General features: G+C 48.6%; 1 protein-coding gene across 2 annotated transcripts in view; it reads right to left on the bottom strand.

The window, feature by feature from the left end:
* The window catches only part of ARIH2 (ariadne RBR E3 ubiquitin protein ligase 2), a 42671-nt gene that overhangs the window by 883 nt on the left and 31596 nt on the right, over positions 1–10192 (bottom strand). For both annotated transcript variants that reach the window (XM_056524819.1, XM_056524818.1), the window contains exons 9-14: positions 3434–3484; positions 2992–3013; positions 2199–2350; positions 1912–2055; positions 512–580; positions 318–401 (exon numbers count right to left, since the gene is read on the bottom strand). In XM_056524819.1, the coding sequence (XP_056380794.1) occupies positions 318–401; positions 512–580; positions 1912–2055; positions 2199–2350; positions 2992–3013; positions 3434–3484 (522 nt within the window). The remainder of the gene's footprint in view (positions 1–317; positions 402–511; positions 581–1911; positions 2056–2198; positions 2351–2991; positions 3014–3433; positions 3485–10192) is intronic.

Raw genomic sequence — 10192 nt, 5'->3', positions numbered from 1 at the left:
AGAGGACATTTCCTGTATGTCGAGATGGGCCAAGCAGTTGAGTGATTTTTATTTCTACTTTAACCCAGCCTGATCCATTTATATAAATTAATTTTAAAAAAATGCCGGACAACCTCTAATAAAAAAAAGGAATGCAAAATACTACAAAAATCTTCACGAACAGAGAAGGAGTTGTACAGTTAATGAAACAGTTCTACATAAATGATAGAACAGTTCACAAAACCACATTGACATGTGAAAGGCAGAGTCATGTCACCCAATCAAAACTCAAACCTTATTGTTTAAGTTCAACAGTGGAAAAATAAACTAGTACTTACCCCTCTGTCATAGCTGTCAGCTCTTTCTACCTTCCAAGAAAGGTTCTCAATCTCTGCCTCCAGCTGGGCCTGCTGATACTCAAACTAGAAGAAAAAATCAGGTAGAATATATAAAGAACTGGAAACCATAGATTACAGAACGGAGTTACAGATACATAAAACAGCATAAACAGGTCTGCACTTGTAAAACTTACCAGCTTCTTGCGTGGACCAGACTCCATGTAGTAAGCATAGGGATATGTATATTGCAGAGTGTATCGGCACTGAATGTTTAAACAAAAAAAGGAAATAGTGAGTTTGTATCACTAGCAGATTCTAATGAACTAGCAGTGTTAACTGATAAGCATAACTAAAGTTTTTTTTTTTTAGTAAGATGAGTACCATGCTTTAAAAAAATTTGGTATGTAAATACTTTATTGGACCAACCCTTTACCCCAGTCCCAGCAACTGTTAAAACGCGATAAGAGCTGGAATCTCCTACCCACTTGGTCACCTAGGTAACCATACAATTATATCTAGGCAATATCAGGAACCAGGGAAAGCTGGGTAACTTGCACAATGCTAGGGTGTTCCGAAATATCATCTCAGGGGGAAAAAAAAATAATAGAAAACATTTTTGTATGCAGGCATACAAGGTCTGTATGGTATCATTTGTTCACATATGTTGCAGCCTAGCTTGTAGCTCCTGCACTCTCATTAGAAGTAGAGCAGGAAAAAACCCTCAGGTATGGCACTGCAGACTCTTGTAGACAGATGAGGCGGATGCCAAAGGTAATAGGAAAGGACATGAGTTCCTGATCTGAGGAAGGGAGGGATCCTCCCGAAACGCGTAATCTTGTCCATTTTATTGTTTTTTTTAATAAAATGTCCTGCTGAGGACTTTCCTATTACCTTTGGCATCCGCCTCATCTGTCTACAAGAGTCTGCAGCGCCATACCTGAGGGTTTTTTCCTGCTCTACTTCTAATATTGAATCCCAGGACGACTTGTTTCCTCCTGCAACCCATAGGCATAGCAGCGACTCGTACTACAGTACCCAGATTATATCGTGGGTGATATGCTTTTTTGCATAGATCTCAAGGTGAGCGGCCATCTATAAGCCCCGTGGGGTTGCCCCCCCACCCACCACCCGATCTATTGAGGATAAATACACGAGGCACCGTCCGTCGGTCCTTTCTTTTCTCTACAGATTCTGCACTCTCTTAGGTTGGCAAAGCTGATGTGCCAGCTGCTCCCATAAATGCATGATGGGTGATAAATCTGGCAGACAGGACAAGAAAGTGTTGAAATCTGGCAGAGACATTCTTGGGAAACACCTGCTAAATACTTTAGATGTGAAGGATGTTGAAATGTACCCAACAAAGGAGAGAAGGCAGAGACTATGGAATGGTAAGTGGAAAGGTGTAAAAGACAGACAGGGATAGAGAGAGAAAGAATGAAGAGCAGGCAGTAGCAGAGAAGAGTGAAATATGCTGTGTAACAGGACCAGGAGGAACAAACTGGAAAGACGTACAGGAGGATCAAACCTCCACAAAATATAAGTGTTTATTCCCTGAATGATGTCAGCCATGTATGGATTCATACGTTAATCTTACCTTTGCCAGCAGCTTTGCAGCATTTTGTAGGTACTGCCAATCAATCCAGGTGCCAAGGTTGTTCATTACCCGTTCCTGAATCTTCTCCTGAATTTGCTGGTAGGTCTGAGCTTCCAACTGCAGACTCTTATTATGATTTTCCCACTGACAGTAAAACAAGGAGGATTATGTGGGTTTTTTTAATATATATTTTTTGTTCTCTGAATACCCTTTCTGAATGCATTCTTACTGGCTGATACAATATTTGGAAGAAGAATTAAGAAATCCCTCTGGTGATGCTTACTTACCCTCTCGAAGTAGAATAGGTATTTCTTGAGGGCTTCTCTAGCCTGAGCCTGCTGACTCTGGTTTACAATATCAGGGTTTTCTTTATATCGGCTGCACTCGTAATATTCACTGCCATGTGTTTTCCAGTCACCAAGGCACATCCAACAAAAGTCTGACAACAGACAATTACTATATTAGTCTGTAAACATGAACAGTGCATGATGGAAATACTACAGCTGAATGACAACCACTAATCTACTGCCATGGCTGCTCTAACTATTGTTTTTTTACTTTATGCACACTGAAATATAGTTTGTCACTGAGCGGTCTGAAAGTGCGCAAAAGTAGTAGAATCCTCTATTAGGATACATTCACACGTACATATTTTCTGCTGAAGACTGGCTTTAGATTTTGCATCCCATTGAAGTCAATGGACAGCAGATCTGCAGAAAAATATACACGTATGATCCATAGCAATAATCTGTAAGCTGTGGCTGGTGTACATTTACTCCCAGCATGCCCTAATAGCCTTTCTGGGCATGATGCTGGGAGTTTTAGTTCTACACAGCTGCAGAGCCACATATGCAGATCACTGCTCTATAATCGTGCAGTTTTGTTTTAAGTTAGCTGCAGGGCCATAGGCTGTTCGAATATAAAAAAAAAATTTTATGTGTGTGTATCCATTTTCAGATTTGTTTCTTCCCAAGAATTTTTGTTTCTGTGTACCCCTATTTATCTGTTTCATATAAAGAACAGGTATCAATCATACAGAAAAATGTTATGTAATCTGATTTATAAACTGAAGTTGCTTACCATGCTTGCACTTTGAACATTGCTGTAAGAAACAAAACATGGCGTTAAATGAGGTTCATTCAAACACACGCAGGTCAGCATGTGCGATACTTAAAAGGGGGTATTTTACCAGACAACACTCATGGCTTATTCTTTGGACATGCCATAAATGTCTAGAGGGTGGGGATCCGGTCCCCAACTATTAAGTGTATCGGTTTCCCATTGTGGCTTTGAGCAAAGCAGCACACGGTGGCACAGAGAAGGAGGACCATCAATCTAATTATGGTCTAGGATAGCCCAGCCAACTCTTCAATACCTCTTCTGAAAGGGTCGGGCACCATAGAGAACATTTTTGACATATATGAGGGGTGGGCTATAAATGTATGCAGGAGAGTGATGTTTAAGAAAAGCAAGTTACTCATCAGTCTGTAAACAAATGTATACATTATTTCCAATCACTTACCATGTGATTGCAACCTCCATTTTTTTCAATACAGATATTGCACTTGGGACACTATAAACAAAATAAATAAGTAAATAAATACAGACAAAATAAAATCTAATAGTACACAATGAGGGTAAAGAGCGTTTAGTCACAAAATGACAGTAGAGCATGTCCTATTTTTTTTTCTTCACTTAACTCTATAAAACTGGAGATCCAATGGACTCAAATCAAGTCAATGAGATCCTTTGGTGTCTGTTGTGCTCTGACCCATTTAGGGTCTGTTCAGCATCAAAACAAAGGAGCCAAACAGACCCTGAGTGGGTTGTAGAACAGCAGCTGTGTGAACCTAGCCTTTCCACTTTCCCATTATACTCAAAATATAATGCTAGACAGGTTAACTTAAAAGATCCCCAGTTTCACAAATTCCAGTTTTGGCATGTGATAGCAACAAGTGAACAGTTTTTATCAGTTAAAGTCCTGGAGCCAAGATCACCCCTGGTTCTACTGGAAGACATAACCAGAACATTGGCCCATATTTATCAATCTGCCTAAGTGCAGCTACGTGCAGAAAAAGAAGTGTATAAATATTCATTAGGGACTGACCAGGAAGAAGAACCAGTGCACCTCCGGGGTAGGGAACACCCCAAGTACAGCAAAAAGGAGATTTTTTTTAACACTTACCGTAAAATCTCTTTCTCGAAGGATCCATTGGGCGACACAGACAGTGGGTGTATCTTGCTGTCTCTAGGAGGTGAGACACTATGGTGATTAAAAAAATAAAAAAAAAATAAAAAAAAAAGTCAGCTCCTCCCAGCAGGATACACCCGCCTTCAGGCTCTGAGCTAGTCAGTTTAAGTTCCAGAGCAATAGGAGGAGACCAATAGGTCAAGGAAAAACCCAAAACTGTCCGAGAACCAGAAGAAAAAAACATAACTGAACACACCCTCGGACAGAGAACCAAGGAAAAACCCAAAAAGGGCGGGAGCTGTGTCCCCCAATGGATCCTTCGAGAAAGCGATTTTACGGTAAGTGTTAAATCTCCTTTTCTCTATCGGCTCCATTGGGGGACACAGACAGTGGGACATACCAAAGCCGTCCCTTGGGTGGGCAGATAAGTAATCAGGCAGACGACCGATCCACTGCCGCCTGCAACACCTTACGCCCCAGGTTAGCATCAGCCGATGCTAAAGTATGAACCCGGTAAAACCTCGAGAAGGTGTGAAAAGACGACCAGGTAGCCGCCTTGCAAATCTGCGAGGCCGAGGCTCTATTCTGGAGAGCCCAGGATGCCCCAACAGAACATGTGGAATGAGCCACAACCCTGAAAGGAGGCATCTTCCCCTTACAGCGATAGGCTTCCGAAATGGCGGACCGAATCCACCTGGAAATGGTGGCCTTGGAAGCAGGTTGTCCCTTGCGAGGACCTTCCGTAAGGACGAAAAAGGAATCACACTGACGAAACAAAGAAGTGATGGAGAGATAAGACCGAACAGCCCGAACTACATCCAGCTTGTGCAGTAAGCGCTCCCTAGGATGAGAAGGAGCCGGGCAAAATGATGGGAGGACAATATCCTCATTGAGATGAAAGGCCGAGACCACCTTAGATAAAAAGGAAGGGTCTGGCCGGAAAACAACCTTGTCCTGGTGGATCACCAGAAACGGAGAACGGCAAGAAAGGGCTGCCAATTCAGACACCCTCTGGATGGAGGCGATAGCCACCAGAAACGCCACTTTCCAAGAAAGGAGGCGGAGAGACACCTCTCTAAGGGGCTCAAAGGGTGCATCCTGGAGGGCACCCAGAACCAAATTCAAGTCCCAAGGAGGAGAGGGTGACCGATAAGGAGGAACAGCGTGCGCCACTCCTTGCAGGAAGGTCCGGACATGAGAATTAGAAGCCAGGGGCCGCTGGAAAAGAACAGCAAGGGCCGAAACCTGACCCTTAAGGGAACTGAGAGACAACCCCAGTTCCAACCCAGACTGCAAAAAAGAGAGAAGACGGGGAACAGAGAAGGTCACCGGGGAGAAGTCCTGTGCTTCACACCAACGAAAATAAGACCTCCAAGTACGGTGGTAAATCCGTGTGGAGGAGGGCTTACGAGCCTTGAGCATGGTGCGAATGACTTGGGAAGAGAACCCGCGGGCCCTCAAAACCGCGGTCTCAACCGCCACGCCGTCAAATGCGGCAACTGTAAATTGGGGTGGCAAAGAGGACCCCGACTACGTCGGCTTACCACGACCTTCGCGGCCAATCTGGAGCTACCAGAATAGCGGGGACGTCCTCTGCCTTGAGCTTCCTCAGCACCCTGAGAAGGAGCAGAAGAGGAGGGAACAGATAGGGTAGGGCAAACCCCGCCCAAGGAATCACTAGGGTGTCCACGGCCAGAGTCTAAGGGTCCCGGGACTTGGACACAAATGGAAGGATCCCTCTGGATGTAGAGACCACTCGCCGGGGTGGGGTGAGGACCGTCTTAGGAAGTCTGCTTCCCAGTTGAGCACCCCCGGGATGTGAATCGTCGAAATGGCCAGAACCTTGCTCTCCGCCCAGGAGAGAATCTTTGTCACCTCGGCCATGGCTGCCGAGCTGCAAGTGCCGCCCTGACGATTTATGTACACCACGGCCGTGGCATTGTCCGACTGCACGCGGCCAGATGGGACTGAAGATGGGACTCCCAATGAAGAAGACAAAGAAGAATCGCTCGTAATTCCAATATGTTTGTTTATCGGAAGAAGGGTCTCCTGGGGAGACCAGAGTCCCTGAACCGTCCAATCCCTGAACACGCCGCCCCAGCCCGACAGGCTGGCATCCGTTGTAACAACCTGCCAGTGAAGGGGAAGAAACAACCGCCCTAGGAGAAGAAGGGGGGAGCGGAGCCACCAGAGCAGAGACTGATGGACCCTGCGAGGGAGAACAATTTGACGATCGAGGGACAGGGGAGACCTGTTCCATCTGGAGAGAATCGCCAGTTGAAGGGGGCGGTAATTAAACTGGGCAAAAGGTACGGCCTCCATAGTTGCCACCATCCGAACCAGGACTTCCATACAAGTGCGGATGGAGACTGATACCTGGGTCCGAAGGGAGCAGACCCCCCGACCAGATCGCCAGACGTTTGTCTGGCGGAAGACGAATTCGGGCAGAGGCCGTGTCGAAGTCCCAGGAAGGTTAGAGACTGGGTAGGACGGAGGACTGACTTGTCCTGGTTGACCATCCACCCAAAGTGAGTCAGAGTGTGGAGAGTGATGTCCAGATTCTCCAGAGTCTGGGCCCTGGTTGGAGCCTTGATGAGAAGGTCGTCCAGATAGGGTATCACCGAGATTCCCCTCGACCGTAACAGGCCCATCACCGGCGCAAGGACCTTTGTAAAGACCCGAGGAGCTGTGGCTAGACCGAAGGGGAGGGCTACAAATTGAAAGTGCCCCTCTGGAACCGCAAAGCAGAGGTACCGATGATGGCCCGGAAATATTGGCACATGGAGGTAGGCATCCTTGATGTCCACCGATGAAAGGAACTCCCCTTGTTCCAGGGACGCCACCACCGAACGGAGAGATTCTATTCGGAAGTGGCGGATGAGAAGATGATGGTTGAGACGCTTGAGGTCCAAAATTGGGTGCACAGAACAGTGCGGAACCGGAGAAGCAGAGACTGGAAAGCCGCTCGAAACTGCTTCGTCAGAGGAGGAGACTGAGGGGCCCGGGAGCGAAAAAAAGCGATCCCTCGGAAGGGATGCAAATTCGATCCGGTAACCGTTGGACACCATGTCCCTGACCCAAGAGTCTTGAATGTGAGAGGTCCAAATGTCTCGAAAAAGCAAGAGACGACCTCCTACCTGAGAAGAAACTGCGGGTGGGGGCCTCACTTCATGCAGAAGTGGGCTTGCGGTTGCCTGATTTGGGCGCAAAACGGCCAGACCGGTTGGAGTCCGACTTGCAAGACGGGCGAGCACGGAACGAGGAAGCCTTCTTGTCCCGCGAGGGCGCCTGCCTGGACTCCTTGTTGGAGCCAGAGGTCCGAAGGACTGAAAGGAGAAGGACCTCCTTTGGGAAGTAGAGCGAGTCTTATTTTGAGGTAACAAGGAACTCTTCCCTCCCGTTGCCTCGGAGATAATCTCATCAAGGCGTTCGCCAAAAAGACAGCCACCCGTAAAGGGAAGCGGCATCCGCATTCCAAGCTTTAAGCCACATAGAGCGGCGAGCCGCTAGGTGACCCACAGTAAAGGCAGAACAACGGGCTGCCTGCATGGAAGCTGCGCACATAAAATCCCTAGCTTTAGAGCATTGGAGAGCCAGAGCGGATAGATCCTCCGGGGGGGAGGGGGGGGATTCCCGCTAAGATATCCTGATGGAGCTTTTGGCACCACTCCGACAGGCCCTTGGACACCCATGTCGAGGCGAAGATGGGGAGAAGAGAAGAGCCAGCAGCTTCAGTGGCAAACTTCGCTAAGGATTCTACCTTCTTGTCCGTGGGATACTTGAAGGCAGGGGCATCTGCCAGAGGCAGTGTAGTCTCCTTAGAGATCCGGGAAATTGGTGGATCCACTGATGGAGGGGAAACCACCTTAGTGACAAAGACCTTGTCAAATGGATAACTTTCTTGAATTGTCTTGATTCCCGGGAACCTCTTGTCTGGATGTTTCCATGCGGTTTCCAGAATGTCGTCAAAGTCAGCGTGAGAGCTGAACTTCTGAGGTGCTGGCTTTGCAGGATGAAAGGATACTCCTGGACTGACATCCAAAGATCCTGGGTCCTCTAAGTGAAAGGTGCCTCTTAGGGCTGTCACCAAAGAGTTCACCGTTGCAACTGAGTCCGGGCGGTCCTCTGAGTCAGATGCCGGCTCGGAAGCCTCTTCCACCAGTTCACCAGGGGAATGAGAATGAGTAGAGGCAGTCCTGGAGGGGGGTGACCCTGACCGAGTACGCAGCTCTGGCGTGGCAGAGTGGCGACTCCGAGAACGTCCTCTGGTGGAGCGATGTTTGTGTCCAGATGACAGGGGGGGCGGGACCCACGAGGGGAATGCTCACGTCTATCTGAAGACTCATTGGAAGAGTCAGACGAGGCACCCCTAGGACGCTTGTGAGAGCGTGAAGTATGTGGAGACGAGGAGCGTGTCCTTCCAGAGGTCCTACGCAGGGAAGTCCCCTTCAAGGCGGACACCACTTCCCGGGAGGCCTCAGCCACCGAGCGGGAGACTTGGGTCAAGTCAGCCATATAATGGGACAGGGAAGAAACCCAGGCTGGTGGAGTGGCTGAATCAGGGGGTCTGGGGGAGCAGTGGAGCAGGCAGGGCAAGTGGGCTCAGCAGAGCCAGACATTTTGGTATTACAGTGCTTACAGAGATAGTAAGTCACTGAAGTTCCAGGTCTCTGTTTAGAGAGGAACAGCTCTGGGTATGGACATAATGTGGGGAAAAAAAGGGAGATAGGAACTTTCTCACCCTAGTCTGTGTCCCCCGTCAGCTGTAGTGAGGAAAACTCGCTCTGTGCAGCTAGAGAGAGTGAAACAGGCCAGCCAATAGGAAAAGAGGGGCGTGCCTGAAGCAAGGCACTAAGTAACTGACCCCCCTTCCTACTGACCCCGCACAGTGCTGATTGGAGGCTGCTTCGCGCCTCTGAGCGCTCCGAGACCTGTGGGTGGAGGTACAGACCGGACGAAGAGAACTGTCATGGCGGCCAAACGCCGGCAGAGTCTGCCGGAGAAAAGTAGTAAGCCGGCGCAGAAGCGCCTGGCTCATAGCAGCGCCGCGTATAAGGCGCTGCCGGCAAAGTGAAAGTAAGCCGGCGCTGAGAGCGCCCGGCCCGGAACAGCGCCGCGGCTGACAGCCACATATAAGGTGCTGTGGACGAAGTACACATAAGTGAAGTGCCGGGAATAAGGCGCTGTGGGCGTAGACTCACCAAGCACACACATGCGCGCGCACGCACGCACGCACGCACGCACGCACACACACACACACACACACACACACACACACACACACACACACACAAATGACGTGCCCCATATAAGATGTCCCTTGAGGTGCCACTGCTCCCTCAGAAATAAAGTGCAGCCCCTGTAAACCAGCCCCAAAACCTGAAGGTGGGCCAAAACAGGGGGACTCCAGAGGCTGCGAGTCCTTACCTCACTAAGTACTTACCTCAGTCAAAAGAACTTACCTAGTGAAGTCTTCAGTCAGCTTTAGTTACCTGCATCACACCTGGCTGCTATGCACGAGCGAGGCGAGCAGGGAAATAGGGGCACCCAGACCCATGAGGTACCAACCCAAGCGCTGACCGTTGGCGAGGGGGGGTTAACAGCGCATATATGCAATGTCTGTGCCCCCTTACTCGCAATGGGGAAACGGGGAACCGCAGTCCCTGAGTTACCACCTGAAAACAGAAAAGAAAAGGAATAAAAAACTAACACGTCGCTAACTAGGAAAACAAAAAATCAGAAGACATGGTCTGGCGCAATCCAGACCACGTCCACCTCCTTCAGACACTAAGCTTAAACTGACTAGCTCAGAGCCTGAAGGCAGGTGTATCCTGATGGGAGGAGCTGACTTTTTTTTTTATCACCATAGTGTCACACCTCCTAGAGACAACAAGATACACCCACTGTCTGTGTCCCCCAATGGAGCTGATAGAGAAAAGTAGATTTTTTTTATGCTTACCGTAAAATCTCTCTTGGAGGATCCATTGGGGGGACACAGACCGTGGGTATATGCTGCTGCCACTAGAATGCTTGACACTAGGCAACAAGAAAAGTCGGCCCCTCCCAGCAAGATATACCCTCCCACAGGCA

The sequence above is a fragment of the Hyla sarda genome, chromosome 6, assembly GCF_029499605.1.
Source record: "Hyla sarda isolate aHylSar1 chromosome 6, aHylSar1.hap1, whole genome shotgun sequence".
Lineage (NCBI taxonomy): Eukaryota > Metazoa > Chordata > Amphibia > Anura > Hylidae > Hyla > Hyla sarda.
Note: the sequence above shows the minus strand (reverse complement) of the source record. Positions and strands in the feature narration are given on the sequence as shown.